This window comes from Belonocnema kinseyi, chromosome 4, assembly GCF_010883055.1.
Source record: "Belonocnema kinseyi isolate 2016_QV_RU_SX_M_011 chromosome 4, B_treatae_v1, whole genome shotgun sequence".
Taxonomy (NCBI): domain Eukaryota; kingdom Metazoa; phylum Arthropoda; class Insecta; order Hymenoptera; family Cynipidae; genus Belonocnema; species Belonocnema kinseyi.
Window position 1 is genome coordinate 123,569,224 of NC_046660.1, and position 27,175 is coordinate 123,596,398.

The 27,175-nt window shown below is 31.5% G+C and overlaps 1 protein-coding gene across 1 annotated transcript in view; it reads left to right on the forward strand.

The window, feature by feature from the left end:
- LOC117171857 overlaps positions 1 to 27,175 on the forward strand; it is a 600,209-nt gene that overhangs the window by 219,889 nt on the left and 353,145 nt on the right. Inside the window, exons 7-8 of the mRNA XM_033359492.1 lie at positions 14,866 to 15,082; positions 27,058 to 27,165. Coding sequence (XP_033215383.1) covers positions 14,866 to 15,082; positions 27,058 to 27,165 — 325 coding nt within the window. The remainder of the gene's footprint in view (positions 1 to 14,865; positions 15,083 to 27,057; positions 27,166 to 27,175) is intronic.

A 27,175-nucleotide genomic window follows, 5' to 3' on the forward strand; every position in this document is an offset into this window, starting at 1 on the left:
GCGGAGGAAGAGATGGGTCAGAGAAAATCAACAGTTTCTCTCTGACCCATCTCGACTCTTCCAAGACCCTCCAGTTACTGTCGAACACCCACCCAAACCAGACATACTATCTAGTTGTCCAACACATGCGGGAACGACCTACATTCAAAGGCACAATGCGGCACTAAGAGTACTTTATTACCATCTCTGTCACCCCTACGGCATTCACCTTAATATCGCTCCTCTAAATGCTCCTAGGGAAATTGAGTCAATTGTCAAGAATGGGAAGTGCCGCATATACTGGAACTTTATATTCTCGACAATTGTTTCTATTGCTCACTCGAGGCCTGACATGGTTCTTCTTGACTTCGAGAAGCGAACCATGTTCGTTATCGAATTTTCGGCACCAGCTGACAAAAACATCATAGCCAAGGACAATGAAAAGAAAGAGAGGTATCGAGATCTTATAAGCGAGTTGCAATGATTGTACCCGGAATATTCTGTTAAACTGATCGTCCTTGCTAATAGCCTCAAAAGCATTCCTGCGTGTCAACAATATGCTAGAACACATGCGGGAAAAATGCAGAAGGCGGTTATCCTTGGATCACTCCGTGTTCTTAGGGTGCATGAGGCTTTTGCTGGATCGTCATATTGATTCCTTTACAGACTGTAACCACCTATCTCACGGTTGTGAGACGTGGTTATGGCTGAAATTTTACCGCGATTTCGCTAGAGGCGGGTGCAATTTTTCAGATTAGCACAGCGCTCCCGGCGAAATCCTGCGGTTGTCCTTATGACGTCATCTGAACGCGTCAGAATCTTTGAAATTGAAAAAAATCAATTTATTAAGCACTGATAAACATCATTAATATGCGTTCTTTCAGTTTGTGAATAAACCAGTTTTTATTAACCTTATATTACTGATGAGTTCATTTTCTTTAAAGACCTTGTCCCTTCTCCTTACTCCTTAATTCTTCTCCTTACGCCTTACCTCACTCATCAGATTCTGAAGAGAATCTATTGTTCCAGCACATATTGAAAATTTAACTAAAAATTTTGATTTGAATAAGTCACATTTTAATGTTACTAATGAACTAGATAGTGCGAAAGCTTTATTTCATTAACAAATTTAAATTGTGAAATCAAAAATCTTATTAGATATATCAACAATCTAGCAAATTACACATTGTTCCTGAAACATCGTTTACTAAGATCTGTATTCGAAAATTCTAATTACAGCTTTTTTAAATCACAGAATTATATACTACGCAGACTTAAATATGAAAAACGAGAAGCATGCATCAAGAAGTTTGAATTCAGAAGGAACAAGGTTTTTAAAGAAAATTAACTCATCAGTAATATCAGGTTAAAAAAGTGTTTTATTTACAAACTGAAAGAATGCATATTAATTATGTTCATCACTGCTTATTAAATTGATTTGTTTTTCAATTTCAAAGATTTTGGTGCGTGCTTAGGATTTCGCTATAATGACTATAATGACTCAATATTTAATAATATAATTAAATGTGATGTCATATCACCAGATCTGTACTAAATATGTTTTCTCAAAATGTCGACCTGGCTAAGTTGCAAACAGTTCTACTTGATAGCTGTTTTGTTTTGTGTTTTTAATGTCATCGAACGATTTGTTTTAAGTAACTATTTTAATTTACATATTTATTTTAATTAGTGTAAAATTTATTATTAGATGTAAGAATCGAATTTTATCAAAAGTGTATGTTTTTACAGACACTTTTGTAATAATTTTAATATCTTGAGGAAGACCCAAAGACGGGTCGAACCGTCGTGTTATTTAGTGTGTAATTGAATAAACATATATATATTGAACGTATGACCAAAATAAGTTCTCAATCTCTATGAAGGAGATATATACACATCTAAAAAAGCTATTAAAGAAAGGATAAAAAATTCGAAGACTTCTGTCAGGAATTTTGAAATTATAATTTTTTGCGATCTGTTGCGTATTGGAACGATGGGATAGTTTGCAAGCATACCAAGATCGGATATAGGCTGTTCGGATATAGACTGTTCGTATTAAAAGAGCAACACACCTTACTCATCTGATTCAGGAGATAATCCATTGTTCCAGCACATATTGAAAATTTAACTAACAATTTTGTATTGAATAAGTCACATTTTAATGTTACTAATGAACTAGATAGTGCTAAAGCTTTATTTCATTAACAAAATTAAAATTGTGAAATCAAAAATCAAAAATAAAAAAAAATTTACAATTAAGAAAATTGCACATTGTTTCTGAAACATCGTTTACTAACATCTATATACGAAAATTCTATCTACAACTTTTTTGAATCATACAATTATATACTACACAAACCTAAATAGGAAAAACGAGAAGTATGCATCAAAAAGTTTGAATTCAGAAGGAACAAGGTTTTTGAAGAAAATGAACTCATCAGTAATATCAGGTTAAAAAAATACTTTATTTTCAAACTGAAAGAATGCGTATTAGTGATGATCATCAGTTTATTTTTTTTAATTTTTAATAATTATGCCATTTTCGTATGGAACGAATATCACACTTTTCAAGGCTAATATAAAAGATACCTGTAGCATCTTTCACGACAAAATGTCGGGATACGGACAAAGCGGGGCAGAAATTTTTTATCTTCACGCCACACGTCAACGACATTGCTCCGATAAAATTTCGATTTTTTAATATCTTAGATATTAACTGCATGCTTTAAACTTTCAATATAAACAGATATTGCCCTTTATTATCTTGTATATTGAATAGAAGATATTAAATATTATGCTATGATATCCATATATTATGGTTAAATATCAATGTTTTCAATATCTACTTTTCAATATTTATTTTTCTCCTTGTATATGAGAGGAAAAGAGCATCTCGCTACTCATTGCACGCACACTAGCAAGCGTCGAGCCTACTGTGTCGCCTCGGTGTTGTAACACTGATTTAAGCGAAACAAAAACTGAAAACAGCATGCAGAATTCCACTTATGACGAAATATTTGAGTTTAATATATTCCAAATAAGAAGGAAACACTTCAACCGTAATTTATTTCAGAGCTAGAACTAATTAAAAATAAATTCCATTAAAAATGTTTTAATTCTTTAAAGGGGAACAAAGGATTTTGTGCCTCAACCATTTTTGCAACAATTGCAAAAATAAAGGTAATTGACCCGATTCAGGCTACTTAAATCTTGCAGCCATTATAAGAAAATCGACATGGTAACGACTAGAAATCAATTTCGCACCTTAACGAGGTTATTTATTCGATTAAGATCACTCCGGGAATTCTTACCGTTCCTTACCGGAGAAATTCTGTTTGCCCGACAAGCAGAATCTCAAAGAGATTCAAGTTTCGTGAGTTTTGAAAATTGTGTTTAAACAGGGACTGTAAATTTATTTTTCAACTTTAAAACATGATAAAAACTTGCTTCTGAAATATGAGGAGGCTGAATAAGAATAAAAAAGAGCTTATAAAAAAAACTTATTCTGTTCTGGGAAAATAAAGATTTAGTGTATATATATATATATTAATGTTGATATTATAATTATAAAATATTATAATAACATTAATGACTGATTGACTAACTTTAAATAGAAATAGTTAAACGTTCAACTAAAATAATTTGTTTTCTGCAAAAAATAAATGAATTTCGAATAAAATACATAAATTAAAATAGAATGTTCTTAAATTTTTGTTCCAGAAAATAGTTAAATTTTTCAACAAAAGGTTACATTTTCACCAAGAAAGCTGAATTATACACTAAAAAAGGCAGTTTTGATAAAATACATAAATAAATAAAAATTTTAAATTCAATTAAAAAATATAACTTTTCAACAAAACATAGAGTAGTTAATACATAATAGAATAGTCAATATCAAAAACAAAAAGAATTTTCAACAAAATCAAATTGAAATCAATTGAAAATTCCGTGGAATACAAAAGTTTTCGATCAGTTAGCTCATATTTCTACTAAGGAAACTGATTTTCCATTAAAATGATGAATATTAAACTAAAAGAAATTAATTTTAAACAAAAACGTTTAACTTCTAACCGATGAATTGTATCCAACCTAATAGATGAATTAAAAAAAAAGGTTCATATTAAAGCGTAACACTGGAATTTTTAACCGAAAAGAAGAATTTCAAAGAAAAAAATGTTATCTAAATTATTAAATTCCTAACAAGAAAAGATCAATTTTCAACCATAAAGATTAATTTTCTACCAAAAAGGTAAATTTTTTACAAAGTAAATAAATTTTCAAGCAACTAGTTTAATTTCTTAATAAATAAAAAAATATTAAAAAATGCAATAAAAATTATGATTTAATTATAGTAAACTGAGATAGTCTGGAAGGTCTGCGATGATAGATAAAGTAGAGATAACTTTTCCAAACTGACCCAACTGATTAAAATAAAGAAAATTGGAATTTTACTGCGGTTAGAAGTAAATTCCAATTAAGTCGCTACCTTCATTCGATTTATAAGACTTACAAAAATTCAAGTTGAATTGTAATGAATTTAAAAAAATTAGAAAAAAGGTTTAAAATTCCATTGATTTCAATAAAATTAATTTTAAAGGGATTTTAAGAAACACGAGAAGAACTCAGTTATTGTGAAGTGAAAACAATTGAAAAATATTTTCAAAAATTTAGAAAAATCTAAGGATATTTGAAAGAATAGAATGAAAAGCAAAAATGTCATTGAATAGAATTGTATGAATTTCGAAAAATTCAGATGAATTAAAAAAATTCAGGTTAAATTAATAAGAATTTTTGGACAATTCAAAATCCCTTTAAATTTAATGAAATCTGATATTTCCTGCAATCGTAAAAAATTTATTCAAACATTTTGAGAGCTTAATCCCTTAAAATTGTATAAACCAATTCAAAATTGCTTGGAAGTTTTTTAACTTTCGTAGAACTGTACACATTCTGTGAAATCCCTTGAAATTTCTTAAAAATGCCTTGGAATTTTTAAAACTAACCTAAAATATTTCAAAACCTTTGAATCTCCATTATGTTATATTTTTAAATACTTTGAAATATTTCGAAACCCTTAAATTCTTTTGAAATTCCGTTCAATTTCTTAAAGCTCTTTAAAAAAACTCTGAATTTTAAAAATAACTTTTAAAATCCTTTGGAATCATTTTCAAATATTGAAATTCAGTAAAAAGCCCTTTGAATTTTTTAACTCTCATACAATTATACACACAATTCGAAATCTTTGAAAATCCAGGAAATTTTTTAAAGTTCTTTATTTTTGGTTGAAAACATCCATTTTTAACAAAAGCGAACTAACTTAATTTCAATATATTCCAGGCAAACTTATGGCTCATTTGCGTCCCGGAATTTATTTTATTCCAAGGACTAAAGCACTCAAATGGGATCACTGATACAAGGAGCAGGATCATTCAGAGGGATCTTTACGTTTCGGCATGCACAGAATCCGAAAATCATAAAATTTTGTCGGTGTCTGTCTCTGTGTCTGTATGTCTCTACGTATGGTCACCTGAATGTCGTAGCCACGCTAACTTTTAAAGACTTTTTCCAATCGAGTCCGGATTTTATACACTTCTGAAGATCCCCAAAATGAAGGTTAAGTTCGTTAATCAGATATTTCCAAACAAAATTAAAAAATGGAGAGCATTCTAAAAATTTGTTTTTTAAAATTTTATAAATTTTGGTCAAAATTAGAAAAGTTATATACCTTTCAAAAAATATAAAAAATTATTTTTTTCATAGATACAAAAATTTTGTTCAAAATTTTCACTAGATACCAAATATTTTTCAAAACTATTCAGGCAGAATTTTTTGATTAACCCAAAATTTAAAAAATTAGAGCTTTTTCAAAATTTTAGACTTTTTTTTTAATTTTCAGAAAATTTTGTCAATGCCTGATACTTGACAAAAATACTTGCAAATTATCCAAATAACATTTTTAATTGTGATGAAAATTAAAAAACTTATATGATTAATTTTCATAATTAAAAAATAGATAGAACTGCTTTGCTGATAAATAAATAAATGTTAAGGGACATTTTTTATAGATATTAAATTTATTTGAAAATCACACACATAACATTTTTCGATAACAACAAAATTAAAAAAAAAAAGTTTCATTATTTTCAAAACTACGAATCTTAAGAGATTCTTATGTTATATTAGGTAGGAGATTTTTTAAATATAGTCCAATGATTTTTAATATCTTTTTCGAATTCATACACTTTTTTACATTCTCATTCATGAGTGTAATGTAATCGTCAAAATTTTCGATCTCTGGTTTTTAACGGATCTTTACATTTCTGCACGCACAGAATCCGAAAATCATAAAATTTTGCCGGTGTCTGCCTGCCTGTAAGTCTTTCTGTCTTTATTTCTGTATGTATGTCTCTATGTATGGTTACTTGAATGTTGTAGCCCCGCTAACTTTTGAAGGATTTGTCCAATCGAGTCCGCATTTCGTACACAATTTATTTTATAAATTTTTCAAAGTTTCTTGTAGATGGGTAAAAGACTTGTAAGTTATCCAAACAAAATTTTTATTTTCAATGAAAATTATAAAAGTGATTTACTTTTGAAAATTTTGAAAACGTTCAGAAAAAGATTAACAAATATTTTTCTACAAGATTAGGAAATTTCATTTAAAATCGTCATTAGATATCAAATATATTTAAAAACTATGTCAGTTCAATTTTTCGATTAGACAAAAAATCAAAAAGTTTGAGCTCATTCAAAATTTAAATAAAATTTTTTTATGAGTTTTACAAATTTTTGTCAAATTTTCTGGTACGCGTCAAAAGGGTGTGCAAATCATCCTGATGATATTTTGAAATTTGATAAAACTTTAAAAAGTTATATGATTTTCAGTATTTTGAAAATTTTAAAAGAAAGGAAAAAAAAAGTTTTTAATGGGTTAAGAAATATCAATTCAAATTTTTACTAGATATGAAATATATGTTTTTCGAAACTATTATCATGAAATTTCTTAATTAGACAAAAGTTCCAAAAGTTAGATCATTTTCAAAAATATGCAATTTTGGTTTTTTAAGAGATCCATAAGTTTAAAGCTTTGAGAACTTTCTTTAAAAACAAATAGAAAAAAATTTAAGTTGCTATTTATGGTTGTAATTCCTCAGAAGTTTAAACAACAGTTTTCGATTTAATTTATGTTATTTACGATGTTTAAAGAATTGAGTTACACTGTATGCACTAACCGTGCGAATACTAGAGCCTACCTACGCCATTTCCTTTTCTGGGAAGGCGTAACTCATTCGGAGGGGAAAGGAATAATGTGAGAAAGGGTTATAAAATTTGTAGAGTGATCCAGAATTCACTAGCAATCACCCCAAGTGAACATCCTCACAAAGTCGTTATGTAAGGTTCCCCACTTGGGTCCATTAGTATCCAAGGTCTTTTGTTTCAGGCGTCATTCACTCTACTGACACTCTTATTAATAACTATTTACCGCCATATTTTTCTGTCCTGACATACTTCTCGAGCTTCTTTTACAATTTTGAATAGATATATTGTGTTTACAATATGTAAGCTTTTTCTGAAATTTGTATATTTTTGTTCACTGCTTACTTAGTAATATAATGATTAATGCAAGTAAATAAACATCATGTTTTAAACTATCATTTATAACTATCTTCTCTTGAATAATTGCTAGAAACTCGCGGTTTTTGTATAAGACTAAATAATTATAAACAACTATAAATTGTTTAAACAGCTAGGTTTGTTAGCTTGCATTAGTTATTAGGTCACTAAGTAAAAAGTGGCTAAAAAGTTTAAAAATTATTTAAAAAACGACAAAAAACTGCGACTTTCTATCATTATTATAAGATGATATTATTATGAAAAATAATAAATGGTTTGAAAAATTATTTCTGTCAAGTTTAATTGATTATTTCCTAGCTCTAACTGAAAAGGTACAAAATTCGGAAAAGATGGGACTTTGTGACTCTATTATAAGAGAAAATTGCTAATAACAATAACAAATGGTTTGAGCAATTTATTTTAACGTTTGCTTATTGGTACAAATTAGTATCTTACATATTAGAAACAATATATAAATATATTGGAAAAAACACAAAAAATAAGAATTACTGACAAAAACTCGAGAAACACCATTTTTCACTTATTTTGTTAGGGATCGTCCAAAAATTACGTAAGACGTTTTTCTTTTGTTTGAATAAAGACGAGCATAAAATTGCTGTAAAGTTGAGAAGGACACAACGATATAAACAAAAGAAAAACATCTTACGTAATATGTGGACGATCCCTTATTTCATTTATTTATTTAATTTCAACTATTTTTCACTTATATTTCACACACTTTGCGAGACGCTACAAAATAGGCTTACGGGGACGAAATTAAAAAAATAATTTTTTATTTTTATTTCATGGCTAATTGGAATGAGAAATGATGAGACTACTCGATACACCTAACATTGACTATTTTGTCCAAAATTTACAAAAGCGTCTTTTTTGTGAGATATATTATTTAACGCAGAAAAAAGAAGCTTACATTTTACTGAAAGCCAAGTTAAATCTACCGATCTTCCAAGTACGTATGTGGCCAACATGACAGTTCAGTAAGCGTTACAATTATAGGCAAATAAGTATGACTATCAATGATGGTTACTAGTACCGATTCTCAAGTGGTGCTAACCTGCAGAACAATAGAATCTACCGATCCAGTCGCTATTCTGTACAGTTCCTGGATGCTGCAATTACGAAGTATCATGTCACTTTAACGAATAATATAAAGGGATCTGAATTATGTTATCGGCGTAGACTATAGTTAAGACAGCAGTATAAATTGTAAAAAAGTATTGCTAAAAATAATTAATAAATCAGCGCACGGTTATTTCTTATTAATATTTTCAGATATACTTATAATTAATCGTTATTTGTAAGTTATAATGCTTATAATACATTTAAAATTTCGCACGCAATTGGGGGATACGAATGCATAAACCTAAGTACGCAAGTCAACAGTCTTAACCAATACACTAGTATACGAGTTGCCATCTGTAAAATAATTTTGAAATGCATTTGTAACTGAGTGTGGTGACCTCGGGAACGACTTATGAATACACAACCAGGCCATTGCGGCACACAACAAAAATTCTAGCATTCACATCAACTCTATGTGTCAGCTGAAACAGTCACGGAACAAAAACACGTCTTGCTCCAATAAACTCTCAAGTGTACTCGATCTGTGAATAAATTGTGCCATCCAAAATTGTATTTTTTTTATAACACCCCTTCCTTACTAAGTGGTAATATGCAGTAATGTAACGACTGTCACAGAAATGTCAAAAAGGAATGTTTTTGTAGGTGATGCAAACCATTTAATGCCGATTGCGTCGTGAATTCACCCGGTGCTCCGCGCGGATAGGTTGCGTTACGACTTTAGGAGCGAGTTAAGTAAACCGATCGGATCGGTAGCATGTACCAACCTTCGGTAATGTCCACTGCACTACTATTGTAATCTCGGTTCAGTGGATATTACATGTCGTTCATTATGTAATACGAGGGAATAGAGGTTTATTTTACTGCAGGATAACCGTTGAATTAACCTGAATTTCATTGTGACATTTAAGAAATGCTAAGTGATTTTGACATTTTCACCCTCTTATTAAGAGCAGTTTATACTGTTACGGTTACAAGAAACTCTTTACAATTCTTGATAAGTAAATATTACATTTCTTTTTCCTGCGTGTACCAACATAAATATTCACGCGTAGCTTTATTATTAAATTCCAATTATGAAAATAGAACAGGCTGTCTCACTATACTAGTCAATGGCCAATATACAAAAATTAAATATAGCCCCATTAAGAGAAGCAGAAAATTAATAGAAAGTTATCGTTACGAACCTCTGCTCTTCCTAATTGCTAGAAATAGGACTATGATTACTACTTCAAGAAAAGGTAAAAATTTATCGATTCAATGTTAATTTGTATACTTCTGCATATATAATTGTGAGCGCTCAGCAAGTTCAACTAGTAAGGTTTAAGTGTATAGAATTGTTTAGAGCGGTTTTCTTGTTTTGGAATGAAAATTTTACCTAAAATAAAAGTCCAGGAGTTAAAATACCACAATCAATAATCTGTAATATTTACTATTGATTTTTAATCCTTTTTCCAATAAGGAACAACACTTTTCAGTACGAAAAAAGTGACAAACGATCTAATGATTATGAAGGAGTACCCAAACGGTAGTATGCAGTTTGGTAACTTTCCAACCAAATATTCAACGTGAGACTTTGGGTTCCTTAACCATGAAATTCAAGATATAATATTTATTATTAAATAACTAAATTTCTAAAATTAAAACAGAATATTTGGTTCGTGACAATTTCCGAAGATAAAAGAATCACCCTGTGCAGTGATTTTTTCTAACTAAACAATTGGGCAACAAGTTTAATAAGTGAAATATTGTTTTTAAAATTTAACATTATTTTGTATCGATACAATGCTAATATTACAGTCAAACCTCGTTTATTGCAACACTCGTTTCTTGCAAACCTTGTTTATTCTAATCGAAGATAATCGTATGTTGCAACTTCCCAAACTCCCACCACTGATGGTCACATTTACAGTATCCGTGACAAATCTCCCAAGCATCAAAGCTCCCGCAAATGATTGATGAGTATCTTGAAAAAGCTTCCACTAATCGGAGTGCAAGTTGTGCAAACTGCCATAGGGTGGATATGGTAGGTTTTTTTTTAAACGGTGCTTCTTTCAATTTTCAAACGACAGTTTCTTTATCTTGCGCTCTGATTGGTTACTCATCGCTCATTTGCGGAAGCTTTGAAGCTTGTTAGAGTTTTCATGGACTCTGTTTACGTTTCAAGGGAGTTTCAATAAACGAGGTTTGACTCAATATAAAAAGAAATCATCAAGTTAATTACCAATTTTATCACATTAGTAGCAGAAAGTATTTTTATGAATGCTTTTCTTTTCAGAAAAACAGTTTAATAATTCAACCAAAAAATTGTAAAAATAGTCTAAATCCATTTCTGCAGGTATTTATGTTCAAATGAAGAAAGGTATTGACAATTTTTACTGAATTGTGTTACACTATTTATACTTATTGCTCAATTTCAAGTTATTTAAAAACTATGACATTTTACAATTCATCAGTTTAACTTCCAAAAATGCAATTATTTTTGTGACCTATATTCAAAACAATGTTTCTTCAAATAATCTTTTATTCGTATATGAAAGCATTAAAATAAATTTTGAATCCCTTTCGTTTTTCTTTTTTTAAAACAAATTATTAAAGCGTTTTTCCGGACTTGGACAAAAAAAAACACGCATAATGTGTGTGTCTAGCTTTATCCGAGAAGCCTAAGAATCACCGAAAATTATCCTTCTTAAAAAAAAAGAGAATTGATAATTGGATATAAATAAAAACCAGTGTAATAAGCATGAGAGTCTAACCGAAATAAGAATATCGCAGGAAGTCAGGTTGATTAAATAATTGTCGACACCATTTGAATTTATGGTTAAAGAATTATTATAAACATTTATTAAAAAAATAACTAAAAAATTACAATCGAGATGATAAATGAGATTACTTAAATCCCACTGTATTCTACACGCAGAAAAAAGAAATGTAATATTTACTAATCAAGAATTGTAAAGGGTTTCTTGTAACCGTAACAGTATAAACTGCTCTTATTAAGAGGGTGAAAATGTCAAAATCACTTAGCATTTCGTAAATGTCTCAGTGAAATTAAGGTTAATTCAACGGTCATCCTTCAGTAAAATAAACCTCTATTCCCTCGTATTGCATACTGAACGACATGCAAAATCCACTGAGCCGAGTTTACAATAATAGTGCAGTGGACATTACCGAAATAGCGGTACATGTTACTGATCCGATCGGTTTACTTAACTCGACCCTAAAGTCGCAACGCAACCTATCCGCGCGGGGGCACCGGTTTAATTCACGACGCAATCGGCAATGAATGGATTGCATCACCTAAAAAAAATTCCTGTTTGACATTTCTGTGACAGTCGTCACATTACTCCACATTCTCACTTAGCAAGGAAGGGGTTTTATAAAGATAGCGCCATTTTGGATGGCACAACTTATTCACAGATCGCGGACACTTGAGAGATTATTGGAGCAAGACGGGTTTTGGTTCCGTGACTGTTTCAGCTGACATATAGATATGATTTGAATGCTACAACTTTTGTTGTGTGCCGCGATGGCATGGTTGCGTATTCAGAAGTCGTTCCCAAGTTCACCACCCTCAGTTACAAATGCATTTCAAAATTATTTTACAGATCGCAACTCGTATATTAGTGTAGTGGTTAAGACTGTTAACTTGCGTGCTTAGTTTTATGCGTTGGAATCCCCCCTGCATGCGAAATTTTAATTGTATTATACACATAATAACTTACAAATAACAATTAATCATAAGTATATCCGAAAATATTTATAAGAAATAACCGTGCTCTTATTTATTAATTATTTTTTAGCAATACTTTTTCACAAGTTATAGTAATGTCTTAACTGTAGTCTACGCCGATAACATAATTCAGATATCTTTAAATTATTCGTTAAAGTGACATGATAATTCGTAAATACAGTATCGAGGGACTGTGCAGAATAAGGACTGGATCGGCGAAATCTACTGATCCGCAGGTTAGGACCACTTGAGAATCGGTACTAGTAACCATCATTGATAGTCATTCTTATTTGTCTATAATTGTAACGTTTACTGAACTGTCATGTTGTCCAAATGCGTACTAGGAAGATCGGTAGATTTAACTTGGTTTTCAGTGAAATGTAAGGTTCTTTTTTCTGCGTGTACCCTCCAATCTTTTCACTATAATAATCAAAACCCATTGGAAGAGAAATGTGATCTTGAATTTAATCAACGAAAATGGACGTCACATGGTGTGAAATAATTCTCGGTAAGATATTAAAACTAATAACTTTCAGGTTTAACAAAATTTAGGCGTAAAATTAAGCGGGCTTTACCAGAAGGTTGAAACGCCAAATCATTAACCAGAAATTCAGCAAATAAGAAATATAATTAGATAAATTTTTTAATGAGAAATTGATATGATTAAACCTATAGGATGAGCACTTTCAAAGTTGCCAAAGCGTTCTGGAGTAATCGGTTCTAACAATTGACATTTTATGAGTATAGGGAACATTTTAGAATAAAATACATGCCGCAATTATACAGTCACTAATCTTTTATTCACAAGTATCAAATTCGAGGATAAAATGCTCTCAATTAAACAAAAGTTTAGTTTACTGCACAGGCTTTTGGAAATCAGTTTCTCACGATGCCTGCCAGAACTAGAATGAAGAACTTACCTCGCACCGTAAAAAAGTTATAATTCGATAATCGATTAACTTTAATTCTGGTAATGACTATCCAATTAGATGTTATATACGAGGCACGAGGTTACCTATCGCGAAATGCCTTTAGTCCCAAGATTTCGAATGATTCGAAGCCCACCTTGAACTTTTTATTTAAATTTTGACAATGTTTGCCTTAGTCGTTTTTAATTAAGTTCTCCGATATTAAGGAATTAAAGGACTTCGTAAGAAATAGAAATTCCTAGCGTATGTGAACTCATCGAATGCGACGATGACGGACGTGTGATCTGTTAGGAAAAATTCCAGAATTTAAACTGGGCTATTTTCATTGTTTCCTATCTGACGTTCTTCCTTCTAAATAAAAAAAATCATCCTTCTAGTAGAATAAATAGGCCTTCTTGTACAATTGGCCTCTATTGATACTGGCAGCTGATCCTCCTTCTTTCTCTCGTTGATGACAAATGATCTGATGCCTTTTTAACAAAATAGAGAAAACGTGACATATAAGGAAAAGTAACCTAGTTTGCCAAAGGTGCTCCTTGGGGAATTGACTCTCGCTCTGGAATACATGCTTGAGAAGTTAAGCGCCACAAAATTTAAATATAACCTAATTGAGATTTATGCTAACATCAAGTTCAAAATGCTTGAAAAAGAAAAATTATTTTCAAACTGGCTGATAAGCCATTCAGTAAATAATTCAAGTGTTCAAATAATTTAAGAGTTCAAATAATTATGCACTTGAAAATTTTTAATTAATTGCTTTCCCAAAATTTTAACAACAAAAGAGTCACCAGAAGAATTGTGAGAAATAGATTTATAAAAAGATATATTCTAAAGGTCGAAATCCTTTAATATTATTTTACAATATTATATTTAATTAATTTAATATTGATTTATAAAATATAATACTTCTGTCATAAAATTGAGTATGAAAAAATTTAGAAAACAAGTTTTTGGAGCATTCGAAATAAATTACCAAATAAATTTAGAAAATGTGCCTTCAATAAAGTTCAACGCATATGGTTCGCACGTACATGCCTTTCACAAAGTGCAATATAATGTCTCGCACCCTGCACACATTTCGTGCCTTGCACGTCACGTGGGTAACGTACGCGGATGATTATTATCTGGGTACCCTCACAACGTGGGTAAACACAGAATTATGCCCCAGATGTCACGGCACAGATTACCACCTGGGGTCATTTTTGTTGCCGGTAATCTTTAACCTGAAATCTTCGTAAAAATTACACTTAGCTTTTTCTGTATACCTCTCACCCCGCTTAACACACTCTTTCTCCTAATATCCCTACCCTTAATGCCCTTAGTCATGTTTTTCCTCTCTTCTTCCTAAGAAAGCTATTTTTGGCCGTTGCTACCGAACATATTGCCTTGAAACCATTTAAAGTTTTTATTGGAAGCAAATTTTTACTATAGATCGCACGAATTATAAATCCCACGATAACGAACAATACTAATAAAATAAACAATTAATATTATATCTATATTTTTCAGTTCTGTTCGATCAACAGCACAACAGGTGCAAAATTTTAAATTCTCCTCTCTGGATCGCATCCCGTCTGTTAATGACGGAACTTTAAGGTATCCTGACCACATGCAAAAGCCTTACATGGATAGAGAGAGTGAAGCAAGTATCACGAACTCAGTAGGACTGGGTTTAGATCTTTACAATCCTGAACTTAATTTAGAAGCTAACAGAACAGCACAAGAGGTAGATTGGGGCATGCACTATAAAAAATAATTGGATGTTAAAATTATTAAAGTCTCAGTAAAAAAAGTTGAAGAGATTTAACGCTAAAACGAATTCAGGTTAAGTTTTGTGTATTTGGTTTTCTTCCATTATAGAATTGGATCTTGAAATTCAATTCTGCAATGCACTAGGTTCTATTCATCCGGGTTTATTATATAAAATGAAGGAAAATTATAAGTTTTTCAGTGTAGCAAGGAGTATAATTATGAATAATAAAGTTGTCCAAATAGATTCGTGCAGTTTGGGCGAGCGATATTGATTATTTAATTGAACGTGCGATATTAACAAAACTTTGACTCATATTCGGCAATACACATCCCTACATGAAAGGACCACTTGAACCGGATTGAAAAATAATCTATCCGGGTGAGTTCTGTAATTGTCACGGTTACATCGAACTGAAACTCAATGATTTTATTTTTATATCTACTCGGCTCAGTTCAGAATTCCATGTAGATACTGTGATGGCATCAGTTTGGAATGCCGAACTGATTTTCAGACGGCTGTGATCTATTCGGCTCATTTCGGAAGTCCAAGTAGACACTGAAATGATTTCAGTTTGGAATGCCAAACTGGCTGATAAGTGCGTGTGATCTATTAGGCTCAGTTTGGAATTCTAAGAAGAAACTGGAATGGTTTCAATTTGGAATCCCAAAGTGGCCGATAGGCAGACAATGAAATGTTTTTGAAGTCGATTTGGAATTCTGAACAGGTTCCGATAGACTAACATGTTGGTTTCGTTTCAGTTCTGAATACTGAGTAGTCGATGGACGGCATGCTATTAAAAAATTATACTAATATGGAACAAGTCAATTAAGTAAAAGATAAAATTCTCAGGTACATAACTGCAAAAAAACGGATGCAAATTTTCAAGTGAACATATTTTATTTAGTAAGTGCGAATACAGTCCTCGTTTTCTCGACAAGAAAACAATTTTTTTATATTATTTAAACATAAAGAATCACATTAGGAAACATAAAGTAAACATACAATACTCTGGCCTGGATCCTTCTGGAAGTAACTGGACAATATATTTCCTTTACTTACATGCTACGCAATATCACGTACATTGATCACTCTTTGGAGTTTTGTGTTTTTTCTTTTTCTTTAAATAACAATTTTAATTTCGATTCAAGGTTAAATCTGCCCCTGAAAACCGATATAATCAATCTTAAGTATAAAAAATGATCTGTTTTTCTACTTTGCGAAAACGCTGCAATCGCCAAAATTCAAACAAAACTGTAAAGTTCAAATTTAATAAATAAATTTCGAAATAGTCGTAGTTATGTGTTTCCCATTAATATCAACTTTCAAAATTTACATTTCTAAATACACATTAAATTAAAACTTTTAAAAGGCATAAAAAAGAAACTTCAATTTAACAGAATGCCAATCAGAAAAGAATGAAAGCACTAAAGATGACGGCAAATCTTAAGCTAATGCAAAGAAAGCAGATCTACAAGTATTAGAACTTCCAGAACCAGCAATATTAAACATCATTTAGTACAGAGGAAGAATAATTGCCAAATTGCCCCGGTTAAAAATTTTTAAATTTAGGTTAGGAAAAATGAACTTTTGAAGTTGAGATTGAAGTGCAGTAAATTACTCCGACTATTCGAAACTTGATCTATTAAAACGCTACCGCGGAATAGAAGAAGTTTTAAAAGAAATTATAACGCTACAACTCCATGAACACCAAACTTGTACTCGTCCAATGTTCTTTTGGCCATAGGGGCTCCCATTACAAATTTTCAACGCATGAAACAAAAAAATAAAACAAAACTAAGAGAGTAAAATGGGGTATAAAACTTTCTTATTTCCCTTTAGAAAAAAAATATTTAAGCGTGATTCACAAGAGTTTCCAAACTTTGGAAAATGAATGGAAATTTAATTTAATTTTTAGGGATTTTAATCGAGTCAACAGATTTTAACGAATTTTTACATTTTTCAATACATTTCTCTAAATTTAAAGGATTGCATTCAATCTCGAAGCATTTCAAGCGATTTATAGATTTCTAGGTATTCTCAAGTTTTCTCTGCACAACCTTAATCAATAAGTTTAATTATTATGTTTTCGAACATCTTTTCAAGGAGTCGGATAGGACTATTCATTGTAAGAAAAAATCTCGTTAACTATTTCTTATAAATGTAGAAAATATTGTCAAAATGATGAAATATGCACTGTAACAGTTTAAATATTCACAACGAATGAATGAACAACATTTTAAAGTGAAGATTTTCTCAGATCCAAATGAATCCATCTTAAAATGCCCATTGTACTTGTGTAACTTCAGCTAGATCCATTTGCATCTAAGACAATTTACGCTTAAAATTTTTTGGATTCACTCTTTGAGAATATTTAGTTTGCAGCGGTGCGTATATTTTTATATTTTACAAATATTCTCTGCTTTTATCAGAATAGTTCAACCGCAAATCTAATTCGAGGAGAGAGGAGGACTTCCGATTATTCTCTTCTCTTCCAAAAGAGGATGACTTCCAATTATTTTAGATATTTTTAGAGACTTTACAACTGTTAATCGTGTTTAAGAGATTTTAAACGATTTCTATGGGTTTACAGATACTTTTAATGTTGCCAATATATTTAAAATCAATTTTAAGACATTTTAAAAATACCAAGGTAATGCACAGAGTTATATGAAATTATGAGCAGTCATTTGCAGCTACATGAAATCTTGCAATCTACTGTATACCAAAAATCCGAGTGATTAACTTCTCTGGGTAGAAATACGTTAGATTGTTAACAAAACGCCCATTTACTCTCTAGAAAAAATCTAATTTCGAACAATATGCCTCTACGTTGCAGGATATTATACAATGGCTTCAAACGTAAAATGCACAATATAGAATTAGTAATTAGCTTGCGACCTCCTGTACATGACTGGAAATACGTGACGTACATTTGTAAGTCTTTTATTATTAAAGAAGATTTTTGGTTTCGAAAATTTTTAGTCTTATCTCCTGTAATAACTATTTTTTTAGAATGTCTTTAGCAATATTGCAAATGAGAAATACACATTCAAAATGTTTCAATGCAGGGTTGCCTCTCCTTCGCCATCTTTCTCACCCGGTATGTCACCATTATTATCATTGTCACAATTATTAGTACATATTCTCACCATTATTGACTTCTTTAGCCTCCTTTGCGCTGTCTGTGTCCATTTTATCAGTATTGTGGCCTTCAGGATTTTCCATTTCAGCCTCACGATTTTCATCAATCGTTTGCTGACATATCACATCTGGATACGAATTTGCTGACAATTACTTTGAAAATAAGAAAGCCCACGTTTGATCAGCAGCTTTGAAAAATCAAACTAAAAATTGTTTAAAATGAATTCGGAAACTCGATTAGATCACAGTTAAAAATGTCCACATTGAACCGTATAGACGTAAGAACTTAGTTCGAGATTTGAAAAGTTCAGTTTGAGAATCCGAACTAAGAACAATTCAAAACGAACTTGGAAATCCAAATTGAATACAGACGGTGGATGTCCAAATTGAACCGGATATCATAGGTACTTAGTTAGAGATTTGAAAAGTTCAGTTTGGCAATATGAAGTAAGAGAAATTCAAAATGAAATTGGAAATTCGAAGAGATTACAGACGGCAGATGTCTACATTGAACCGGATTGAGGTAGGAACTTAGTTCGAGATTTGAAAAGTGTAGTTTGGAAATCCGAACTGAGAATAATTCAAAGCAAACTCGGAAATTCAAATTGATTATAGATGAAGAATGTCCAAATTGAACCGGATTGAGTTAGGAACTTAGTTCTTATGGTTAATGAAAGAAAACTTTTTTCTTTGAAACCTCCATGTCTCTAACTTTTTATAAAAAGTTATTTTACTCACTGCCTACAGATCGCCAAAGAGTCTTTAATACTTAAATAATGTGAAACACATCCCCAAATCATCTCAATTTACAAAAAACACAGTAACTAGAAAGTCCGAGATTTTTTCGCACAAAGTCTTTTCAATCGATACCCAAAGATTTCCAGAAAAGTCATTCCCTAGGGGGATATACTTTTTTAGCTATCTTCGAACATCGAATGAAATGAATTGATGCAAAAAAAATCAAGCTTCAGTTAGTGTATTTTTTATTTTTTATTTTTTATGAGTTTTTGGAGGATGAGTTAGGTGGTTTCCACATTGTGCATTTTTTTAAACAATCGACTTGAAATATATATTCAGTAGGGTGGTCCAAAATTCGTGTTTCTATTTTTGTTTATTGCCACCTCCGCCCATCCCTTCCAATTTGTTTCTTTCCCAGAAAAATAAATTCCGTATTTTTTTAAAATTAACCCCCGGTCTGTTAGAAACAACATGGAGTTTTTAGTGGGAAAAGCTTGGTTTTCAAAAGAATAAAAAAAAGAAGTACAGTGAAAAGGTGTGATTGAATAATTGCTAATTATTTGAATAACCGTTAAATATCTGAAACAAGAAATTTTACGCTTAATATTCATTCCTTGTGCAATCAATTCGAGAATAAAATAACTTTTTAGGGTTTTAAGACGAAAAAATTATTTAAGCAATTGAAAACTGTTTTTGAAAAATCGAAGAACTTTAAACCCCCTAAGAGAACAAGTACTTCAATTTTCACTAACATTACTAACAATAGCCTAAATTAATCAGGTGATTTGACATGGAATTGCTCAACGTTATTCCGTGCCTTCAGTCTTTTGAAATTGCCATAGGGTTTTAAATTGCAAAAACTCGGCTTTCGGAAAAATAGAAAACAGGAAAGAGTGAAAATGGGACAAAACGGGACGATTTTGCAATAGGGTTCTTTTCTCATACTTAAATACTTTTCTTCTGCATTCAAAGCTATAGGTGCCTTATAGAACGAATGATGGACTCCAAAAAAAAAATGTTGCGTGGAAAAAAGCAACTAACAGCTGACTAAGTTTTATCCACCGACACACTTTATAAAATACACGACAAATTTAAAATCAAGAATTTATTTTCGTTTGTAAACGTTACAAACTTCAGTTACAGGAAAGTAGTTCAACTTTGAACAGTTATTTGAATTCCCAATTAAAGAAAATAAATTTTCAAAAAATAAAAGCGTTTTTATCCAAGAAAACTTAATTTTCTACTAAAGCAGATGAATTTTCAAATCAAAATGACAGAGATTAAAACAAAGTTCACTTTTCATAAAAAGAAGATTTCAGTTCTTTTAAGCACCAAAATATGTCTTTTGAACAAAAAGCAAACTTTCTACGTAATTTTGGCTATTAAACATGAAAAATTATCATTTTCCAGGGTAAATGTTACAGCTGATGAATTTCAAGAATCTTTTTTTTTGTTCAGCATGTTTGGTAATCACTTTAATTATTTTCATTTGTTTAGTTAATTGTTTCTCTTTAAAATCGTAAAAAGTTATGTTGTGTAATTAATGACAGAATTAATGCATTTTTCGAGTAATATTTTTTGGTTGAAGATATTTAGTACTAATTTAAACAATTATTAAGCATCTACTTGCACCTTTCCACAGAGAAAGTGGAAAAAAGACTACTTTTTTCGAACCTTTTATACAATGTCGCTTATTGTTCAGTATTTCATTATCTCAGAATACTTGGAATAATTAATGGTTTAGACAATGTGTTATGGTTTAAACAATTAGAGAAACGCTGAATGATGAGCGACATAGTGCAAGAGATTCGAAAAAACTAGACTTCTCTCCACTTTCCCTGCGAAAAAGTGCAAGTGAATAATTATTAATTGTTTAAATAATTGATAAATATCCCAAATAAAACATTTAACTTTTGACATTCGTCAATTGTGTCATTAATTGCAGAAAATAACACATTAGTTATTTATTTACAGGGGGAAGATTGTGTAAAATAAATACAAATGGTTTGAAAAATTGATGAATAACCCTAGGAAAAAAAATTACTCGCAACATCTATTAATTGCGTTATTAATTAAATAAGTTGGTGTTTTTTTACATTTCAGAGAAGTATTACTTTTTACGCTTCACAGGGGAAAAATCAGTTTAACTGATTAAAAATGATTGAATTATAAATTTAATAGAATTCATAAAAATAAAATAAATAAAAGAAAATAATTCCAACAATCCTTAAAAAATAGGCCATTCCTATTGATCCAAAAAATTCGTGATTAATAGCCAATTCAACAATTTGGGCTATTTATCACGAAATATCGTGATTAATATAACCAATGCAACGATTTGGGCTATAATAATCACGAAATTTCATTATTAATATCTGATTCAAAGAACTAGGCTAATTATCACGACATTTCTGTATAAATTGCCGATTCAATGCCCCATGAATAGCTCGGAGTTCTCATCTAACTATTATAATACGGAAAATGCTAAGTAAAAATGTAATAATGTTTGATAAAAAGAACTCAAAATGTCCACAAGGAAAAACGCGAAATAAAAACAATACATTTGTTGTTTGTTTTTTTTTTTCATTAAAAATTATTTTTCTATCAATTTTCTATTCATTACGAAATTTCGGTAAAAGTAGCCAACTGAACAATCTAGCAGGCTATTAATCACAAACTTTCGAGATTATTCGTTTAGAACGTTTAAGCGGCTATTTGTATCGAAATTTTGGAATTATTAGCTGTGAAGAATTAAGAAAAATCACAGTGTAAATTCACTTTTCTTCTTACTTTATCGCACATTTTTTGCATCCTTTGCATCTTGTGATAAGTGGGAGGTTATATTAAAACTATAATTCCGTTCCTTTCGTGTTACTTTTTATATGCCTCGCTTGCCGACAGTGGCAGGCAGCCTGCCTGCGGAAAGTCTACAAGAGTGGAAGAGGCGAATAATTTTCCATCTCTTTGATTTCCTTGATCTTCCTGCAAACAAACTGCCTCTGCCGGCAATCGAGGTATGAAAAGGCCGTGAAGTGAAGTCGCGCATTGAGAAATAATATTTGCTGTATAGTATAATTCATAATCACAGCAAATTGCGTGTTCAATTTCTGTATTTCAGGTTAACGGATCGGAGCTAGTAGACAAAACGTACGTGATGACGTTTGGTCAGCTAGCTCCGATCGACTTTACAACGAATATTGGAACCTAAGGGTGCTTTCGTGCTTCTGCATTCAATCAGCCTGCATGCAGAAAACATATACGAGTGTGAAAATAGAGAATGGTCTATCTCTTTCACTCTTATGGGTTTTCTGCATGCAGGCTGCCTGCTTGCAGATGCATGAAAGCACCCTGAATCGGAGATTTAAAATGGGACCCAAACGGCATTTCTAGTTGTTAAAACTTCTCATTCAGTTAAAAAAGGAATGAAATAGTATATTAATTGTATCTTCCATGCACAAGAAATATAAATGCTTCGAACGTCGACGTCCTGTCGATGCCTACCACGTTGTAGAACATATTTTTATTTGGATCTTTTAAAGAATAATTTAATGCAGTACACAATATTTTATCGCCACCGCCGCGAACTTGCCCATACCCGAAATACCATTACACACGGTTACACACGATTATGCCATACCCTTCGCGGGACGCGAGAGAAAAACGCGGTAAAGAGGTTCCCGCCGACCGCCACCGTTCACGCGTAGTAACACAAGATATTTCGCAAGATGACGTCAGCTTGGAAGATGGCCGTCCGCCGAGGGCCAAAAAAAGCCATGGAAAAATGGCTCATATAATTGTTCGTTTGAATATTTAAAAATCCTTACAACCCTAATGTGATTTACTGTCAAATGAGTGACAATTTTACGATAGCGTTTAGACTTTTTTGCATTAGGTATTTGGCGTTGTGACGTGAGGTGAAAAGAATTTACAAATTTCATGCGAGATGAAACTTTATTTTCTAAGTATCTCAACAGCTATTCAGTTGACTAATAAAATCGCTAAAAAAATGATCTACATTATTATTTAACTGAATTGCTATATCAAAAAAGAAAAAAAATATATATTCAAATACAATTATGGTAAAAAATATATTTTTTCAATTGAAGATTGAAATTTTTCAGGACAGCGAAAAAACGTGCTATAAAATCGAAATGTAAATTTAGAGATAGAATAAATATCTACGACCGAGCTCGAGTTTACTGAATTAAGGGGGAAAAAGTTCGATCGGACAAAAATTATTTAGTTTTGCAGAAACAGATTTAAAAATTGATTTGAATGAAAAACGTAGTTTTCAAAGCTCATTTCATCTCAGTTGCACAAACTTTCTAGAATGATATAAGTATATGCTAATCTTGGACGTTAGAATATACGTGACAGAAAGGGGACTTTTCCATCCAAGGTGTAGATGAGCCTTTAGTTTAAATAAAAAATAAACACCTTACGCCGGAAATACTGAGTTTCCGAATGTGGGTCAGCAAAAAGCCGAAAGGATGCGTGTTCGGCTCTGCGCTGCCTGCATTTCCTTGTTATTTATTTTTATTTATTAAAGTGCTTAAACAGTTAATTTTCTTTTGAAATCTTTTTAAATTATGATAATAATATTTTTTATCACGGCTTTTTCACAGAAAAACAGATTTTATTTTAACTTTGTCATGTTTTTCGCTAACAAATACTAAGGTGACGAGTTCAAAAATTAAAAAGATCAGTTTAGAAATCGGAACTCAAACTAGTTGCAAATGGTGGATGTCCAAATTGAATCGGTTTGAGTTACGAACTTAATGTGCGATGTAAAAAGTTTAATTAGGAAGTCCGAAATGAGACTAATTCAAAACAAACTCGGAAATCCGACAAATTACAGTTGATAATGTCCAAATTGAATCGGATCGACGTAGAAACTCAGTTCGACATTTCAAGAGTTCAGTTTGGAAATGCGAACAGAGACTAATTTAAAATAAACTCACTTGAAAATCCGAAAAGATTAAAGTTCATAGTGTTCAAATTGAATCGGATTGAGATCAAAACTTTTTGCGTAATTTCAAAGGTTTAACTTGGAAATGTGAAATGAGGTCAATTCAAAATAAGCACGTAATTCCGGATAGATGCAGTCGATAATGTTCAGATGGAAACGAACTGACGTAGGAAATTAGTTCGAAACTTAAAAAGTTCAGTTTGCAAATTCCAAACTGAGCCTAATCCGAAATGACATCCAAAATGCAAATAGATGACAGATGGTGGATATCCAGTTTGAACCGAATTGAATTAAGAACTCAGTGCACGATTTCCAAAATTCAATTTGGAAATCCGAACTGGAATTAGTTAAAAATTAATTCGGAAATCCGATAACATTACGGTTATTAATGTCCATATTGAACCAGATTGACGTAGGAACTTAGTTCGATACTTAAAGAGTTCAGTCTAGAAATCCGACCAGAAACTAATTCACAATGACGTTGGAAATCCTAAATAATGATAGTTATGGAAAATTCGAACTGAAACTAGTTGAAAATGAATTCCGAAATCCGATAAAATTATAGTTGATAATGTCCGCATTTAACCGGATTGACGTACGAACTTATTTCAAGATTTATGAACCCGGAAATCCGATTAGATTACAGTTAATAATGTCCACATTAAACCGGAATGATTTAGAAACTTAGTTTTAAAAGATCAGTTTGGAAATTCGAACTGAAAATAGTTAAAAATAAATTCGGAAATCCGATTATTTTATGGTTGATGATGTCCAGGTTGAACCGGATTGACGTAGGAACTTAGTTCGAGATTTAAGAACTTCAGTTTGGAAATCCGAACTGAGACCAAAGCAAAATGAACTCGTAAATCCGATCAGATTATAGTTAATAATGTCCACATTAATCCTGATTGGCGTAGGAAATTAGTTCGAGATTCAAGAAATTTAGTTTAGAAATCCGAGCTGAGACCAATTCAAAATGAACTCGGAAATCCGGAATGATAACAGTTATGGAAAATCCAAACTGACACTAGTTGAAAATGAATTCGGAAATCCGATTATATTATAGTTTTTAATGTCCAGATTGAACTTGATTGACGTGGGAACTTAGTGCGCGATTTAAAAAGTACAGTTCGGAAATCCGAACTGAGACCAATTCAAAATGAATCCGGAAATCCGAACTGATACTTGTTAGGGAAAATCCAAACTAAAACCGTTTCAAAATAAACTTGCAAATCCGATTGGATTACATGTGGGGGATTTCCAGATTGAACTGAATAGATTTTCTAATTGGCCAATTTTTTCATTTCGGCAGCCGAATTGAAACTTACTGAACCAAGCTGATACTAATATAAAATGAATTCGGTTCAAATGGTCCTTTTATGTAGGGATGATTTGACAGACTGAATTCTGCAAGGTGCACGGCGATAGACGGGGTAGATACTGGTAACTTTATTATCGAGAGCCTAAAAATTTACAAAATAAATTTGAAAAGTTATTTATTCTATAATTAACCAAAATTATACAGTTTTGACTCAAACTGGGGCAAGAAAGAACACGCTTCTATATGCATGTTATATACATATAGAAGAGAACTGGAAAAGTTTGGCAAAAGGCTATGTAGTGTGCGCTTTCTTGCTCTAGTTTGAGTAAAAACTGTTTCATTATTACCAATTGCAGAAAAAGAAAATTCTAACTTTATTTTGTAAAGTTTTTTTTGTAAAGTTTTTTTGTAAAGTTTTTGTAGGTAATGAAGTTACCAGTAAAAGACCGCGTCCATCGCCCTACACCTCCGTTAAATTAAATAATTAATATCGCGTGCCTAAACCGCACCAATATATTTGAGCAGCTTTATTTTTCGTAATTATACTCATTGCTACCTTAAAAAACTTTTCATTTTTCTTCATTTCAATAAATAAACTCTTCCTACTAGACCCTAATGCATTGCAGAATTGAATTTAAAGGTCCGATTTAAAAATGGCAGCAAATCGAAAATAACAAACCTAACCTGAATTCGGTTTCGCGTTATATCTATTCAACTTTTTTTTACTGGTGTGTCAGTCTTGAGGTTGTTGGAAGGCTTTCTATAAAAATTTCGAAATCTATTAAACACTCGAACTTTACGACTAAGGCACGATAGGTAGCAGGATATGGGGTAAGTGGCTTTTTGAAAAAATACGGTAACTAATTAAAAGTGAGAGCGAAATCGTTCAGCAACAACGTCTAGTGTGAAGGAAGTCGACTGACAGCTGATGGCGCTAATAGCTCGACCTTACTGTATCATACTACGAAAACAGTCTGTCTGTAAAACTCGCATTTGTATTAGCGGGAATTTTAAATTCGACTAAAAATTCATTTTTTTTCTTTCTTTTTTTCGTTTTTTATTGAAAATTCTGAAAGATTGACGAATGCAACAATATGACTGCATATATTGATATAGATATTGATATGAAAATGACGCATCACGTAGAATGTACTGGTCGATATACATCGATCTGTCTATAACTTTATATTAAAATTTTTTTTTATAATTTACGTTAAGGCACGATTTGTGAATAATGCAATAAATAATTTTGAGGAAAATCGCAAAATTCAAATTTTCCAATAAGCAAAGAAAATGTAAAAAATTACAAATTGTTTTTTTATACAAATTTAAAATTCCTGCCAAGATATTTGGCGGCAGCGTGTACAGGTTCAACTTTTAAAGATACTACATTTACGCTGAACGAACCAGTACGCTCAAGCTATCAGCGCTACCAGCTGTCATCCCGCGTCATTCGACGCTCTTGACATTTCACGTTGTTGCTGCACTTTTTAACTCTCACTTTACATCGGTTACAAGATTTTTTTATAAACCAGATACTGCACAATGTCCTACGACATCAAAACTTCTTTCAGGGTCTAGAACATTTTCAAAGTTCGTTTTTAAAACCTTAATCCCGACTTATCGAATCTTAGTGGTAATTTTGGAGTGCCCTGCAGATTTCTCCATTGTTTTGGACACCGCTTCATTAACATTAAATTGAAAAACTACAAATTACATAATAATATTTGTTAAACTGTCTACGTAAATGTATACATTTTTTTATTTTACTCTGTATAGGTTTACAAAAGTCTGCAGGATACTTCAACCTCAACGCTTCTTCCTCAGGACCTAAGTCAAGAACCTTACTCTTATTTACAGGATCCCAGTTTTACAAGGACTTCCGAAGTAAGTCATA